The sequence below is a fragment of the Spermophilus citellus genome (assembly GCF_964194105.1).
Source record: "Spermophilus citellus genome assembly, chromosome: 8".
Lineage (NCBI taxonomy): Eukaryota > Metazoa > Chordata > Mammalia > Rodentia > Sciuridae > Spermophilus > Spermophilus citellus.
In genome coordinates this window covers 134,042,284-134,060,184 of record NC_138189.1, presented here as the reverse complement: position 1 = coordinate 134,060,184, position 17,901 = coordinate 134,042,284, and the positions used below count along the sequence as shown (strand labels likewise).

The following is a 17,901-nucleotide window of genomic DNA, read 5'->3' as shown; positions in this document are numbered from 1 at the left end:
CTTTCCATAATATCAACCAAAGTTTCCTTTCTTTTGCCGTTAGACTTAAAAAAAGGGGAACCCATTTTTTCATCTGAGAAAAATTCTGTACCTTAAATTCTATAACTTTTACTAGGGTTAAGGATCTGTTGTTTGAAGCTATTATTACTTTGTTTATAGTGTTTTATATCATAAATAGAATTAAAGTGTAAATTTTAGGCTGATCAGGATTTTTGTGTGTAGGGAATAGTTTTCTTTTTTCTCTCCCTTCCCATTAATAGCTACACTATAGAGAATTCATGCAAAATTCCAAACCAAGTTCCCATAGTAGCAATTAAATGATATCTGCATACCATTTTATTTTTTAAATTGAATTTTATTTTTTTATTTGTTCTTTTCAGATATACGTGACAGTAGAGTATATTTTGACATATTATACAGACATGGGGTATAACTTCCCATTCTTGTGGTTGTGCACGATGTAGAGTTACACTGGTATGCATACTATTTTCAACTGGAACTATTTTGTAATGCATTACAACTTGTATCATTTATAATTCAGTTGTTTTAGTGACTTTAATTTTTTGTAACATTTAACATTCCCATGGAAACAGTCTCTTGCTAATAGTGTCTGAGCCTTCATATATTTAATTAACATTCAAAGGTGTATTTAAAGACTTGAGGTTGTTTTATGTATTTGCTTTAAATGACACAAGGGCATTTCTGGGTACATACCAGTCCATTATTTAAGAATGCATTTCAGTTTCTTATGCCTTACTATTTCTTACACTTCTGTTAAGAAATCTTATCCAAAAGATCATTTCCAGTTTGTTTCATAATTTTATTTCGGTTTTTGCACTCGGCTCTCTACTACAAGAGAGAACGCCAGTTCTTACTACTCGAACCCTATGGCACCAATGTTGCCACTAAACAAGAGTTCTTGGATTGGCGCGCTCCGGCCCGCTCGGGCTTTTCGGTCCCCGCGAGCTGCCGTAGTAGAGGACAGCACTGATTGGCTGAGGCAGAAAAGTGCCGCTGCCTCGGCGGTTTCGGTTTTCGCTCGGATTGTCCGCGGAGGCCGGGTTCGCGGGGCGCGGAGAGTGAGAGTTCTGGATCCCGGCTTCTAGGTGAGCCCGGCGGCCTCGCGGGCCGAGGACGGGGTCGCGTGCAGCCCTGGGTCGGAGGCCCCAGTATTGTGTCGCGCCGGGCGGCGACTGCAGCGACCGGTCCGGGCCGGGCTGCCCCGGAAAGGGCCTGGGGAGCGGGCCCCGGCGCCCGGGGGTGTCGGGTCCCCGCGACGAGCCCCGCCGCGTTCTCTCCTGGGCGCCTGGTATGGCCACGAGGTTTCTGGTTGGAGGAGCGGCGCGGTTCCGGCTGGCTCGGGGTTGGTTCCCGGGCCGCCCTGTTGGGCACCCGGGGTATGGCGGGAAAGAGGACCCAAACCCAGGCCCAGCTTCGCCAGCTTCCCTGGGCAGCAGGGAGTTGCGGGGCCTGGGTCACTGTGCCTAGCCCCAGGAATTAAGAACTCGTCTGGCCCATCCACCGAATTGTCAAGTCAGGAGCCTCACGATTTTTTTTTGCACGGTGTGAAGTCCTGTCACCTGGAGTTTTCTGTGTCCTTGTGCGCGTGTGCATAGGGTGTTTTATTTAGGGTGTCTAGGATTAAGATGATGCGTTTCATGTTGGTGGTGACTTAATGTCCTCCTCACTCTTCTCCGTAGTAACTAATGCATGACTATTGTAGGAAAAAAAAATTGAAAATACAGTCTTTGGTAAAGAAAATAATATGCACGAAACCCCTCAACCTACACCCACTTTTTCTTTTGTATGTGCTAATTTCAACTTTAGCTAAGACTCTGCATATTTTTTATCACTTAACAGTATATTTAGTTTTCCACTTTAATTTAAAAACCTTTCCTAAGTATCATTTCTGATTCCATTTCTTCTTTTGGTTGGCTGGCTACTTTATCATTTCGTGGGTCCCATCAGTTATTCAGTTGTTTCCCTGACTGTGAGGCATTTGGATTGTTTTTGAGTTTTTGCTCCATTTCAGCATCAGCTAATACATTCAGATGATACTTTGATAAACTTTTTACCCCTCAACTGTACTGAAAATTATTTCCATGGACTAAATTCTCAGAAGTTAAATCATCAGATGCTGTGTTCTAACAGAGTCTTTTTAAGGTCTTCATAAACATTGCCATTTTTTTTTTCAATCAAGTATTAGTAGTTGATATCATTCAGGTATGACTGTATGGTATATTTCTTAACACATCAACTAGCAAAGCCTCTTTTTGCAATTTTATTATTAATAGTGATGCCTAGCGATTGTGCTTGATAAAATTTTTTTGCAGGAATCTTCAGGAGAGAGAGAGAGAGGAGAGAGAGAGAGAGAGAGAGAGAGAGAGTGTGTGTGTGTGTGTGTGTGTCTGTGTGTCTGTGTGTGTATTAGTAGAGTTATGATGTAGACTAATTGGATGTTAGAGCAGAAGAGACTTCAGTGGTCATCTAGCATAACTGCCTTATTTTGCAGATGAGGAACCTGGGGCCTGAGTGGTGGAATGATGAGTTACCCAAGTCACACAGCTAATTAAATAGCAGAGATGGGATTAGAATTCAGGTTTCCTGCCTCCCAAGTGAGTACCCTTATCTGCATCAAGATGCTTTCTCACTAAATGTGGCATAGAAGAGAATTTTAATTTTACATCATCTGGATTATTCTTTCCTTTTAGAATTTTACCTAGTAACAGAGTTTAATTGTCTGAAGAGATTATAATACTGAAAAATGGGAAAGTGACCACTTCCATGGCTAGGACTAGAAACCCATTATTTAGAAAGGCAGTTCCCTTCAGGATTTTTTTCAGTTGCTTTCAGATTCTCTATACATTAGAATAAAATATTCCTAGTAAGCTATGCAGTTGTCCCTTAGTGTCTGAGAGGGATTGGTTCCAGGACACCTACAGATACTAAAATCCATGGGTATTCAAGTTCCTTATGTAAACATCATAGTATTTGTCTATAACCTATGTATATCCTCCCCTATAACTTTAAATCATTTCTGGATTACTTAACACAACGTAAATAGTTCTTTTGGATTGTTTAGGAAATAACGTCAAAAGTCATGTTGACTTTATATATAACCAGTATAGGTCTAACTGGATTTTTTTTTTTTTTTTTTTTAGTATTGTGATCCATGAAAATCACACGATCTGGAGAGCTAATTATTTTATAATCCATTATTTGGCTAGGACATAATTATTGGTTCTCATTTCTTAGGCTTCTTTTATTTTCTTTCTTTTTTTTGGAGAAAGGGTCTCACTTATTACCCAGACTAGTCTCAAACTCATGGACTCAAGTGATCTTCCTGCCTCAGTGAATAGCTGGAACTATAGGCACACACTACAGTGCCTGGCTCAAAGATTTCTTTAAAACTCCTTTTTGCTTTAAGTCCAGAGAACAACGTTTTTTATTTTAGTTAGCAAGTTTTGTCAATTGACATTTTGGTCCAGATAAGCCTTTGTTATGGAGGGCTTTCCTATGCATTGTAGGATATTTAGCAACATCTGTGTCCTCTATCTACCAGATACCATTAGCACCACCCTCAGACATGAGAATCTTCATTTTTTAAAAATATATTTTTTTCAGTTGTTGATAGACCTTTATTTTATTTATTTATATGTGCTGCTGAGAATCAAACTCAGTGCCTCACACATGTCAGGCAAGCGCTCTACCACTGAGCCACAACCCCAATCCATCCAGACATTTTTAAATGTCCCTGACAGTAGTGTGCAAAGTCACCCCTAGTTGAGAACCAGTGGATAATAAGAATGATCTGGGGAACTTGAAAAATTGTAAATTACAGTAATTTACAAGTAAGTAACTACCTTTTGCTTGAGGTAGGCTTTAGGACTCTGCATTTTTAACAAGCATCTCTGTAGACTTGGATGTTTCGCTTTCTTCAATAACACAGAAATTTTCCTATTTTCCCTTCTCTTTCTCTTACTTGGTGCTCAACAACAGAGACATTTCTAAGTTGGTAACTGCTGAAGTACATAAATGATAGTTACTAGCCTCTGAACCTGTAGTTTGAGTGGTGGGGTTGGGGAGAGAATGAGACAGGGATTTTGCTTGGCACTGGTCTTAAATGTCTCTTCCACAGACTCAGGCAGTCTGCTCAGGTAACCAGGATACCAAATGAGGAAGATGCCTTCTCTGTCCCTGAGCTGTTAGAATCTACTGTGGGAGATTGGTTGGCAAATGGGAAAATGACAAAATGGCCTGAGAAGGGCAACTAGCTGAGAAGGGTAGTGACTGACAGTGGAAAGAGGTGCTCTGAGGGGACTCTCTTGGCCCTTGGAGAGAGGAGGCAGTAATCCTGTGCTTGGGGTGGAAGGACTGGTATGAATTCTTCAGAAAAGCAGGCACTCCTCTGTCTCAGTAGGGTGCTGTGTGGAGAGCTGTTCTCAGTGGGGCACCCTCCTCAGACCTTGACAGTTTTGTATGATGCTGCATTTAATTTATAACATTACAACTTATGTTTCCATGCAAATTTTTGCTTTTCAGATTTTCTTTTTCCACCCTAAACTGTAAACACTAGGCATAAGTAAAGGTTTATAGGAAAACACTGCCAAGAATTAAGGACTTCCAGGTTTTCTGTTCAATAGCATAACTCAAAATCACATCAAATCTCTTTCCACTCAGCTATTATATTTCTTTGCAGGAAATTTACAGTACTTTGTCACTGGGTAATTTTCCCTCCTTGTTACTCTTATCCAATAAGAACTACATGTCTCCACGGCCATTCCACAGGTTTAATAGGGGAATCTTGGCGTATTCAAAAAGGCGACGGACAGCATGTACTTTTGAAAAGGTTTGAGCTTTGGGGGTCAAGCCTTGGTTCATCATCCACTTCACAGGGTTTCTGTGTGAATTGCTTATGAATCCATAAGCACACCATTGGATGATTGAAGTTTGATCCCTCTCACCCTGATTCTTTTACCAAAAAAAGCAAACAAATAAAACCTCTACAGAGCAGTATGCAGATGTCCTCATACTCGATAGACCTTTCTGTGGCTTCTGACGGAAAGTACACTGCCTTTGACTTAATAGCCATTTATGAAAATAGGTCATTTAAAACAAGCCTGAGTAGGAGTCAGGGGAGGGATAGGAGTCATAGAAGGTGATGATGGCTTTAATTTTGAAGGGAGAAGTTTTACCAAGGTGACCCTGCAGAAAGGAGGTCTTTTTCCTCTTACGTGTTTATGGTTCAGGAGTCTTATCTCTTGCTTCAGAAATTGTCAGAACCCTTCTTTCTGCCTTATCCAATTTAAAAGATGAAAACTTAAAATTACTTGAGCCAAGTGATGGGAAAAATTGTGGTGTCAAGACCAATTTACTCATACAAAATGGATTTATGGGCAAGTCATTAAGTAACAGGGAGTACCAAGGAGGCCTAATGAAGACTAATGTAAAAGATATGGCTCTACTAAAGTGATGGATAAAATGTGTTTGAGGCAACCATAGTCTTTCCAAATAACTTTTAAAATATTATTTTTTTCAAGAGTTCTAACAGAATGTAGATATTCTAGGAAACAAATGAGAAGCTTGTTACCAGCCCCTCCTTTCATGTGGCTTATGGGTCTTTGAATGAGAAAAGACCTGTTAAAAAAAAAAAGTAAATAATGTGAAAAAAGTAAATAGTTCCAGGTTGTATTACATACAACCCAAATGCCAAACCAAGACACCAAAACTGAGATGGCCTGCTCTCTTCCGCAGCTTAAAGCAGAAAGTGGAATCAGGCAATTCTGCTTAGAAACCTCCCTGTTCCCTGTCCTTGACGACAGTATTTCCCACGCTTGCCAGTTCATGCCAGTCTCCTAGGATTGTGCGAACAGACCCTGAGTCCTTCTCTAGAACCGCCGACAGGAATCTTCAAGTGACTCAAATGTGGGAAACTGACGCAGAAGCTCAAGCTTATGATCCCCACAAAGGAATGTAGCTGTGTCCTCCTTGCCTGTGTAGATGTGACCTTCAAATCCATACACACCATCCAGTCATCCAGTGCCTTTGCTGAGACTTCTCTCCTTTCAGCTGGTGCACTCCATTTCCCTCACACTCAGCTCAGGTGTCACCTCCAGAAATCCTCTGATCTATCTTGCCTACTTCCTTCTCTATACATAAATATTCTACCCGATTGCATGCAGCCTTTGTAAAAATCTCCATTGATTTTTTTTTTTTTTTTTTTTTAACCTCCCTCTGGAGTATAGCTCCAAGGGCTAAGGGCTGCGGTTGCATCTCCAGCCTGTGTGTCTGACACTTTGTAGCTGCTCCATGAGAGTTTCAGTGCTTGATTGCCTTCAGGAAGAGATTGATATTAACTGGACTAAAATTGAGGCTTAATGGAGGTATTTCCTTTGGAGAGCTTAGAACATATCTGTGTTTTTGTTTGTTTGTTTGTTTTGTTTTGTTTTTTTATGATACAGAAAGTTAATGCCTTTAAGGGATAATGTCAAGCAACTGGTCATCTGGGTTTGTATTCTCTTCCAATATTAACTTTTAACTCTGCTTCTCACTTTTTGCTTTTCAAGTGTTTTTCATCCTAAATTGTAAATACTTAGGAATAGGTGAAATTACTAATAATTAATTAATCCCTTACACTTAAACCTGTGAACTAGGTTTTCCCATCACAGTGTATTTTAGTGTTTTTTTTTAAATGCTAAATAGATAGCTGATCTTATCTCGATTTTGTACATGAAGAAACTGGCATTAATGGGATTTGACATCTGCAATAGGAAATGATTCTAAGATTCATGAGATGAGATGAGTATCGTTGTTTAGCCATAAAACGGTAAATATGTGGGACATAAATAGATAGTTTATAGATGAATGAGAACATTTGTTTGTTTTTACTAAACTCATTAAAGGTAACTGAATCTGTTACAGTATTTACTTTGTAATTTTTCTCTTTGCACTCAAAACACATAAATAAAATTGCTATGTGGTCTAAGTAGTAGTAGTAGTTGTTGTAATTTTAGTTATCTATTGAGGCTGTGCTGCTTTAAAAAAATGAGCTGGCAATTCAGTGGCAAAGTTGAATCTTGCTGAACAAAATAGTTACTTGATCATATTTTTTAAAAAATATTACCATCCTTGTAGGTGGGTACTGTGGATGGTCCAAATGATAGTTATTAAATTTGTATTTTATTTAACCTAGGTGTTGGCTTTTCCTGTTAAGAGAAAATTATTTTACCTAAAATGTGATCACTTATTTACTTATGACCCTTCAACAAGCGTTTGGATGATTCTTCTAGATTCTCAGGTCCTAAGGTCACAGCTTCTGTGTGTGATGTATATTTGAATTTCTTGCACAGTGTTTGCATATGAGTATTTGTTGAACCAATGAAAACTGGTTCCTGGCATTTCAGCTTACCAAACTGCTTAGATACACAGATTCACTTTAAGAACATCTCAAACAATGATCCTGAACTCGAATCAGATCATTGGGTGATTTTACTGGAAGTAAAATGTTTGACTATTTTGATTGAAAACAAAAAACCAATTTGAGTAGTATACTCAGTTATTAGTTTTCAGTAACGATTATAATAATTATCCTCATAGGTACTGTTTTATTTTTTTTTATTTTTTTTTTTAATATTTATTTTTCAGTTATCGGCGGACACAACATCTTTGTTTGTACGTGGTGCTGAGGATCAAACCTGGGCCGCACGCACACCAGGCGAGCGCGCTACCGCTTGAGCCACATCGCCAGCCTCTCATAGGTACTGTTTAGACATCAGTTGTTCATAATGTGCCTTTGTATATAGAGAAGACTTTAAAATGAGACTAGTTAGAACTTGACTGTTTCATCATATTTTGGTTTCATCACATTAGAGGAAAATTATTTACTCCTTCAGTATCTTTATTTTCATCAGCAAAATGGGGATAGAAAGACCTTCTCCCTGAGGTTCCTGTAAAGATTAAATTTGATAGTGCTTTTAAAGATGTTGATAGAATGCTCAGCATAAAATATGTGTTCATTAAATGGTGAGTGTAGTAGTGGTTGTAATGGGTATGCTGTGTGTGAGATAGCAGTGACAGGTGACAAGGAGTAGCTGCTCTGTGAATACAGAGCGCTCTAATGAGGCCCTGCCATGAAACCATATTGTGAGGACCTGCATGAAACAATGCATGTAAAACACTTGGCTTCATAGTAAGCACTGACAACTTGTTAGTGATCATGTAGTAGTAGCAGTGGAATAATACGTGGTCCTTAGCTACTCAGCTTCCTAGCTTCAAGGTTTTTTTGGTTGAATAATTAACTTTTGTCATTACATTTATTGCTTCCTTTCATATTTCTAATCAGGATTGTTAAAATGAGTCTGCGGAAGCAAACCCCTAGTGACTTCTTAAAGCAAATCATCGGACGGCCAGTTGTGGTAAAATTAAATTCTGGAGTGGATTATCGAGGTAATATTTTCATGTTTTATCCTCACTGGTGTAATTAAATAAGCCAATGTGACTTACTCAGGGTACCCAGTAGACCAAAAAAGCATTGATCATCAACATTTTTTATGTCCAGCTCTTTTTCTACCTCTTTGTACCTCTGAGATGGTTCCTTTTAGAGAGAAAAATCTAACAGCAAAGTGTGTTCTTCTGACTTCCACTGTTAGTTGTGTGAACTCTGTCTCCTTTTGGAGATGATACATACCAAAGTTCCCTGGTGGGAGCCAGGGACTCACAGTCAACTCAGATAGGAATAACTGAGTAGTGAAGAACGCCTTCATGCAGCAGCCTTTGTTTTTGCAGAAGTATTCCAGATTGGCAGGCGGCTGTTGAGCAGCATCATTTTGTAGCCTGACTTTCCCAATCATATGATGTGTGGGGTATTGGGTGGTGCCTTTCTGTTCTTGTAGAGCATACTCTTTAAGAGGCTCTGAAATTAACTTTGCAGAAGGAATGATACCAAATTTCATTTTAAAAAATTGCTAAACCCCAAATCTTGCAAAGTTAAGATACATGAAATTACTTAGAATCTATTTCACAAGTATAGATAATTAATTCATTAGCAAAGTTTTGTGGCCTTGGTCACTTCTAGATAATTAATGATGGTAATCTCTTGAGCTTTCTCTTTTTGCACATGCAGACATCATTTTGTTGAGAACTTGCTACATGTCAGTGTGTTGGTCTTTTTAACACATTTTCATTTTATCCGAACATGAATCCTTTGAGGTGTCTTTTGATTATACCCACATAGAAAGGGAGGAGCTGGGACTCAAACTCAGGCTTAAGTCAGGAACCTTGTTAAGAAGCCACTGCTTTACTGCTTTTTCCCTTCCTTTGTTCTTTTTCTTTCTTTGTTGCCTAGGCTGATCTTGAACTCCTGAGCTCAAGTGATCTTCCCATCTGAGCCTCCTGACTGTCTGGGACTACAGGCACATGCCATGCCCAGCTTGCTTTATTTGTTGACATTAATGACTAATTTAATTTAATTTTTGTATTATAACTAGTGGATTTATACCAGTTACTGAGAAATTATAAAGTCTCTGTATACTGCTTTTCACCCATGGACTTATTGATGAGCCCTATGGAGTTGATAAAGTGATCAATAGATTTTTCAGGTTTGAGTATATTTGACTGTTGATTAGGGTGGGGATATTTTTGAAGACATTTTATTGAAGACATCAGTCTTCTTAACCTTGTTTCCTCTGTATTTTTTAAGGAAAATATTTATAAAGGTGTAATACATGTTTTAGTTTTAGTTTTAGAAATTTAAAAACAAATAGAGCTAGGTACAGTTGCACACACCTGTAATCCCACAGATTTGGGAGGCTGAGGCAGAAAGATCACAAATCTGAGGCTAGCTTGGGCAACTTAGATCCTCTTTCAAAATAAAAAATTTAAAAAGGCTGGGGACATGTCAGTAGAAGAGCATCCATGCATTCAATCTCTAGTAATGAAAAAAAAAAAAAAAAGAAAAGAAAGAAAGAATTTAAAAACAAATCATGGAGAAAAAGAAAACAAAATCTCCTCAATTTCTACCATCCAGAGATAATCTGCCTTCCCAATTTTTATCTCTCTGTATATTATTTTACATAAATGGAATCAACTGCACATGATCCTGATTTATTTATTTAACACATTTAGTTCTGTGACAGTATGGAAAAAATTCTAGTGGCTACATAGGAATCCCTCATGTGACTATACCAGTTTTGTTTTTACTTGATTTCCTTTAATGACCACTGAGATTTATTTATCAAATTTTTGCCATTAAAAGCAACTGCTTTTTTAGCACATCTTGAGTGTGTAGAGTCTTTCTGGATAAATCTTCTAGGCTGGGATTTTTGAGTTTGCCAGGTGGCTGGTCCTCCGTTAGGTCCCACATTTTTTCTTCTCTGTGTTCTCAGAGCCTTTATGAGCTTTTATTTTTCTTTTCCAATCTAAGTAGCAGCAAGTGATATTTAATTTTGTTTGTATTTTCTTTGTTTATTAACAAGACCAAACAGCCTTTTACATGGGAAATAACCATACTTTTTTCTTCATTTATGATTGTCTGTCCATGATCTCTGTGTTCTTAAAGCAAAATATTTTACACTATGTAGGGGGCCTTACTAAAAGAATGTGCTTATTATTTAACCACAAATAATTAAAAAAAAAAAAAAAAAAAAAGCCTGATGTAGTGACGCACTCCTGTAATCTAGTGACTCAGGAGGCTGAGGTGGGAGGATCGATCACAAGTTTAAGGCTGGCCTCAGCAACTTAGCAAGACCCTGTCTCAAAATTAAATAAATAAATAAGACTAGGGATGAAACTCAGGGGCAAAGTGCCCCTGGGTTCAATCTCCAGTACCCCCCCCCCCCCCAAAATCGTAACTTTCTGACAGAGTTTCTTTCTCTTTAATGTTGAAGAAAACATTGTTTCCTATTATTTTGTAGTACTTTTTAATCTCCTAGAGAAGGAAGGGGACTATAACTCTAACCTCCTGAGCAGGTTTTTTTGTTTGTTTGTTTGTTTGTTTGTTTTTTAACTTTTGCTTTGAAAACAGATACTCCCATTAGAAGTAAACCTTGCATCTTGAAATAATCATTTTGTTTAGCTTTTATTCATAGTTGCATATCATATCTTAGACATTTCCTGCTCATTTAGGATTGTGATTTGGATGTAATCTAGTCCAGCAGGAACCAGACTGCAAAGTTGTGTCTTAAGCTTTCTTTTGCTGGGAAATAATTGTTCTTAATAGTTCACAGTCCATTCTCGTTCTTTGAAAGTTTATAGCCTCTCTCTGAATTCCCTTAGGTTAATGTCTGTGCTCTCGTTACACACACACAATTTTGAAAAGAAACTTTTTTGTGTGGAAGATAATGGGGGCAGAAGCAGAGAGTGAGGTGCATATTAATGAAGTTAAGACTTTAAATGAAACTGTTGACTTGGTTAATCAAATTGAATCTGTAGTGTGTGGTTTTGCTTTATTTTCTTTCTTTCTTTCTTTCTTTTCCCTAGAAAATAGCACTTTAAATTAGATGCTGAGAGAGGCTTACAGATTTTCAGCCTTTGAAAACAAATCATCTGGTCAAATTTTGCAAAATTTATACTGTCTTAACACAATTAAAGTGATTCACTCACACTGTTTCCTTGAAAGCTCCCTAGAATGTTTTTAGCTGTTTTTCTCTTATTAGTTTTGATTTGAAAATATTATAACTGTAACAAAACAGAATGGGATGTGTTATAATGCAATATGTTGCCCTGTATTCTCAAGCTGCTCTTCAGTGTGAGTCACAGCTTTGAGATGTTCTTTCAGGAGCACCTGCTGTCTCCTCTTCTATTATTTTAACAGATTGTGGAGACTTCCTCTTAACCCTGGAGTACATTCATCTGCTGCAGTAGATGTTGTGAAAGAGTGAAATAAATCTGCCAGACCCGTATTTCACTTAGTGGCTAAAGTAAGAAATGCCACTGGAACTGAGGATCATTTGTCCATGCATAATTGCCCACTCCTTTCTTTGGCGTCCAGAGAATGGCATTTTAGTTGGAATATTCTTATTCTGTTACTTTTGTGAAGGCTTTTAAAGTTGCTGTGGTGATCATGCATTCCAGGAGGGAAGTGACAGTTCGTTGCTTGTCCTGTAGTGGTGATGTGTGACCATGTTCACATTATGCACTTCCTAGCCTTCGTTCAGAGTGCCATAGAATAAAGGCTTGTTTTGTGCTTAAGTCTATTGGGTTTTGTTATCAGTGTGAATTTTTATATTATACATTTAAGGACTATTGAATAAAGAAATTGTCAGTTCTAAGATATGCCCTATAATTTTCAACTCTTACTTACTTTGTATATCTTGTTTTTGACTCGTTCTGTCTCTAGGGGTCTTAGCTTGCCTGGATGGCTACATGAACATAGCCCTGGAGCAGACAGAAGAATATGTTAATGGACAGCTGAAGAATAAGTATGGGGATGCATTTATCCGAGGAAACAATGGTAATATTTCTTCACTCTACAGTTCTACAGCATTTGAAATAAGCCTTTTATTTCAAATGTTTATAATCAGGAGTACTAGGGGGGTTTCTAGATCATTTGAAGGTTGAGTTTTAGATTTTTTTTTTTTCTTTTTAAATGATTGTGAGTCTTGGATTTTCAGTGTTGCCAGTTCTTTTTTTAGGTGCATCATGGAATTGTGGAACTAGAAATTCTTTTCTCCCTCTCTTGCTGATGAGGGATGTTGGTATACTGACCCGGAACCCCATTCTCTCCCATATATTTATATTCCCCCAACACATATTCTTGCTTCTCACAGTCTGGAAGTTGGAGCTGTAAGAACGGGTGCTGTTTCCCTGCTCTGTTGAGTTTACATAATTTGGTGCTTAGCTTATCCTATTTGACCTTTTTCTATAAAGCATTCACATGCTTTTTTAGAGGTTTGTACCTTAAGTCGGGCAAAAATGGAAAAATAGGAAATATGGTTCTGAAGTACTCAGCTTTTTAATTGCTAATATATTGCTATGATTACTATGGTTATTTTTAAGTACTTCATTTCAAAACACAAGTTAACTTATTCAGTAAAGTCATGTTTGAATTTTTGGCAGGAAGGGGAAGAAATTGAATTATGGCATTTATCCCTTGACCAACTCCCACATTTTGGTCCTGTTCCCCAAATGGAGCTCTCAGGTTCTTTAGTTCAGATTTTTTTCTTGATTTCTTTGCTTCTTGGCAAGGAGATCTTTGCCTCCCTTAGCAGTTGGATCTCTGTGGTATGGGTGAAATTTCCAGAGTCATATAGTAGATACTCTAGCCTCTATCTTTGCAGGACCACATTTCTGCATCATGTCTTTATATACATGCTTTGATGCTTCCAGGGTATAGAATTTCTTCTCCTATTTTTCGTGTTCTTTTTACTAAGAAGTGTTATGATCTTGCCTTAAGACAGCTGATAGCAACAGTCCACGGGACGTTCTGTGAGTGATGACAGGTGGAGCCTTTCACTTGCTCCTCGTACCTAAGACTTGTCCAGTTTCCCCAGAGGTGTTTTTGTGGCATTCAGTGCTTGCCTTCATATGGCCTTTTCTATAATGCAGTTGTTATCTTTGGATTACCTCTTCAGCTCCTAAGAAGAATCCTGACTTAATTGATGAATCTGAGCTGTTTTCTTTGGCCAAGACATCCATTAATGTTCACTTTGAACAAACCTGTCAGAATCTGAATACTCATGGTGGGGATTAGGGAAGGAATGTACCTCTGGTGACAGCTTGACCAGTGACCCATCATCCAGTTTTGTCTTATTCTCACATATGACATACCCCACTGAGTTCTGTTTGGTGGTCATGACAAGACTAGCAAAGCAAAACTGGATAATACCAAAGGTTGAGTCTCTGTCAGGTAACTCAGACTAAGGACTTTGGTGCCTGGAAAAGCAACAACAACAAAAAAAACTCAGCTTTTGTTGATCCTGGTGCAATTGAAAAGGTGAGCAGCAGGTTTACAATTATGTTGGAGAGATGGGTAAAAACACTATTCCTAATCTGAAATCTAGCCTGGTAGATTTACTTTGATAATAAAAGTACCATTATTGTACTTTTAATGATAGAGTAGTCTCATATCAACGCCTGGCAAAAGGCAGTATCTCTGGATTATGTGACTCCTGTTGAGGGGATCTGCACAGTTACTAATGAACAAGTCTTATAGTTAAGGGACTTTCCTGTTTATCATTCTGGCCACAATTTGTGAAGTCAATCAGTGGATGGAAAAGATTAGTTGCAGTCCTATAAGAAATCAAACCCAGATCTAGACTCATAAAACAAGTTGTGTAGTTGTTCCTGAATTAATTGTATGCTGTGAGCATTCCTTTTAAATTTGCAGAGGTGTCAAGCCAAAATTTGCTTTTAAAACTTGCTATTACGATACTTAACAGCAGTTGCTAAATATTTATTTTTGTCTTTTCAGTGTTATACATAAGTACGCAGAAGAGAAGGATGTGAAGACACCAAGGAGCAGTTCTTTTCATAGTTGGATGTATTTTTTAATGAAAGTTTTTCTATTTTTGATTCTTTTGTGCTATAAGTTATCCTGATTTCATAGTAGTTGGTGACTTTTCACTGACATATGAGTAAGATAAATGTATAAAGTTGTGGATTGACTTGTAAATTTACGAGTTTTCACATTTAAGTTTCAGTCATTTTCTTTTACCTCTGTGTCAGTGTATAGAATGCTATAATAATTAAAAACAAGAGACAAAGTCTGTTTTTTCCTACAAGGTTATTAAATGTCATGTCATTCGCTTTGCCTTATTTATTCAGCAGACTACAGTGGTGCGTGTATGGGTATATAATTAAAACATTCCAGAGATTTCCTCCTTTATCCTCTCCCCTTGTACTCACATACAAGATACTTGGGTGAAAAATGTTCAACAAAGGCATCCAGTTTCCCTTGGAGACTATAAAAAGGGGCCATGAGGTCAGAAGTTCAGCTGCTGATTCAGTCACCTAGATAGAAAATAGCATGGGGGTTCTAACAGTGGCACTTCCACAGACTGAGTGGAAATCCCAGTTGAGTTGGGAGAGAAATTCTAAAGAATTAACCATATGCCAGTTGGGCAAAAACCTTCCTGTCAGCAGTCACCCTGTGACTCCGCCTGTGCAATTAGACCTTTTAGGTTTCCTTTCTCCTTTTAGGAGTGTAGCATCAGTGTTAATCAGTTCGTGGCCACAGGAGAGAAAGAGCCATTCCGTACAACTCAGTCATTTATATGAAAGCAAAACCCAGGGCTCATAAACTCATTCAGGTTCCAGTTGCTAAGCTATGATTGGGAAAGAATTTCTTCTAACTTGCTTAGCCATTGGCTTTGGGGAAAACTTTCTTTAAAAGGGTGAAGTTGTCCCAGATAGGAACCCCAGGCATTCATATCGCCTGGCAAAAGGCAGTATCTCTGGATCATGTGACTCCTGCTGAGGGCATCTGCACAGTTACTAATGAGCTCCCCCACCCTTCCGTATTCTGAATAGCTCCACTCTGTCTCTGGTAACAACAAATGTATCTGGTGCTGCGGTGGAATGGACACAGGTAGTTGTGTGAGCGTGCACCCTCCCTGCCCAGTCTCAGCAGCATCCCTGTTCAGAGCTGAGGTGCAATTTGAAACAGTTGCTGGGCTGAAGGATGTGGGGGCGCGAGGGGGGGAGGTGGGAAGGAGTGCTGGCTCTGGAGGGGCATGTGTGGCATTTGTGCCATTTTATTTTGAAGATCAGAGAATAATTGGAAACATTTTTTTTAAATTAATAACTCAGGAAAGGTGAACAGAAACATTTCACCAGGTTTTCCTGTGTGTACACGGAAAATAAAACACTTTATACTTTGCTTCAATAATTTATCACTTCTTGACAGGGGCTTGAAAAGGGTCCAGTTTGTAAGTACAAATCACCAATTTGCTCTTTTATAAATGACTTCTTTTAAGGAGAAAATGGATGTCCCTCCACGTGGAGGACACATGTTCTCATTTGTTTTGTAGAGTATGTGGGCCAGCCAAGTGACTGTCCCTTCACTCACTCACATCAGCCACCTCTAAAAGCAATTCCATTGTTATCTCCCACCAATCTAGCATCCTATTTTTGCTAACTTCTTTCCTGACCTCCCCTTCAGTATATGAGTCTTTATTTTCCCCTGCCATCTCTCCAGTTTAATAGCTCTGTGGTAAAGTAGTGTTTTCATCCATGGAACTACTTTTAATCAAGATCGACTTTGGGAAATGCTACTATTTTTATGGTAATAAAGGCTGCATTATGCACTTGGACCAGCACAAGCTGTCTCCCAGGTATACCTTCAAGTAGTAGAACTGTGAAACAAAGTACAAATGCCAAAATTACTTTTTCCTTAACTGTAGTCTCCTAGAGGTCAGTGAATGATTTCCAATTGCAGCAAAGCAAAGATATTTGTTCTAGGTTGAAGAGTTTTTCACTTGACTAAATATGTTCTCCCTGTCTCTGTGCCCCCTACCGCCCCCGCCCCCCACCTCAAACCCTGGCTGCCACACTTCTCCTGGGCTGTGACAAAACAGAATGTTTAGTGAGAAACAAAATTGTGGTTGATTTTTAGACTATCTGACTTCACATTCTGTTTTGGTCTTTGAGCTATTCCTTGGCTAATCTTCCAACAAGTTGAATTGATTCTTATTTCAAAACTGTTTATCCCAAAACAGAGCTGTTGACAAGTACAAATACAGATGGCAGACATGTGGTCTGATTTTCATGTTCTCCATCTCAGCATTCAGGGAGGGAATGTTACTGAGAGATGGTTTACATCTTGAGCCTCTTGTTTGAGTCAATATGTAGTGCATGCTAGGAGTTTTCTAATTATGTGGCAAATAGTAACAAATGCTTAAGGGATTCCTTAAGGCCTGGAAACACAGTAGCATCCACTTGGTGTGTAAGGCTTGTCACCCTGGAGGCTGTGGTAATCTACATGTTAAGCACAGAAGCAACCTCAAGAGGGGAATGGGCTCTGATAAGCACACTGACTCTCTGGTGACCTCAGTACAGTGTTCCAACCTGAGGACCCAGACTTTTCCTGACTCTGGTCAGACAACACCTTTCTCGTTGCACTGACCTTTGTCCTCAAAGCAAATAACCCTCGAGAGTATTGGCTCACACTTGTATTCCAAGGCAGATTACAGCCCACACAATGACCTTGCAGTTCACAGCCAAACTGCTTCGACCCTTGTTCTTCTTCCACAAAAAGAAATTGTTGATGAAAGAAAGACAACGTGCAATTCTTCTCTCTTCCGACCTTGTTTCAGGAGGCTTGGTGCTCGGCAGCATGCCGCTGACTGCCCTTAGTGAGGTTGCCCTGATGGTTGTTGAACTAGACTCCTAAGAGGTGCGGTGTTAGCCATGACCTCTCTGGAGTCTGAATATCCAGTAGCTACTTTAGTTCCAGTAGCTGCTGCCTCTTGGTACATGGCAGTGCAACCGTGAGTGTCGCTGATGTTGACAGATCAGTTGACTCACCACTGGAGCCAGATATCCAAAGGGGCAAGACTGTAGGAGTGGAGCGATCCACTCCACATGGGAGAGAACAGTGGAGATAGCCCTGACCATTCCTTGCTCTGTTCCTTCCTTTAGAAGGTAGGGGAGGTGGCCAGCAAGTAGGGATTTGAGGAAGCAGTGGCAGAAATCAGTTTAGCATTTAATGAACAACAGCTGTAGGCAGATACTGCTGTGCCTCATGGGGATAGAAAAGTAAGTATGACATTGTTCACATCCTCCACGTACAATGAAGCAATAGAGTTTCCATTCTAGGTTTACATATTTATGTGGGAAAGTGGTCCTACACTTAATTGGACCAAAACAGACTTCTTTTTAAAATCTGAATACTTCCAATTTGATCACCTTAACTGTATGTTTCTATCTTAAAATTCTAGATAAATTCAGGACTGGATAATTTTGAAA

General features: G+C 38.9%; 1 protein-coding gene across 2 annotated transcripts; it reads left to right on the top strand.

The window, feature by feature from the left end:
- Positions 1-972: 972 nt before the first annotated feature.
- Positions 973-14,614, top strand: LSM6 (LSM6 homolog, U6 small nuclear RNA and mRNA degradation associated). 2 transcript variants are annotated; one of them, XM_081303636.1, is made up of 4 exons: positions 973-1,106; positions 8,342-8,445; positions 12,335-12,448; positions 14,408-14,590. In XM_081303636.1, exons 2-4 carry the CDS (start codon positions 8,352-8,354, stop codon positions 14,440-14,442), a joined length of 243 nt encoding a protein of 80 aa, XP_081159762.1. In that variant the 5' UTR covers positions 973-1,106; positions 8,342-8,351; the 3' UTR covers positions 14,443-14,590. The 2 variants fall into 2 exon arrangements, with proteins under 2 accessions (XP_081159762.1, XP_081159763.1); XM_081303637.1 differs by lacking the exon at positions 973-1,106 and adding an exon at positions 2,513-2,615 and having other exon boundaries at positions 14,408-14,614.
- Positions 14,615-17,901: the final 3,287 nt, after the last annotated feature.

Bases quoted from the DNA above. Each gene is read 5' to 3' on its own strand.
- LSM6 (XM_081303637.1), top strand. From the start codon at position 8,352: ATGAGTCTGCGGAAGCAAACCCCTAGTGACTTCTTAAAGCAAATCATC. The intron at 8,446-12,334 runs GTAATATTTTCA...TTCTGTCTCTAG, and splicing joins TTCTGGAGTGGATTATCGAG to GGGTCTTAGCTTGCCTGGAT. The intron at 12,449-14,407 runs GTAATATTTCTT...TTGTCTTTTCAG, and splicing joins ATTTATCCGAGGAAACAATG to TGTTATACATAAGTACGCAG.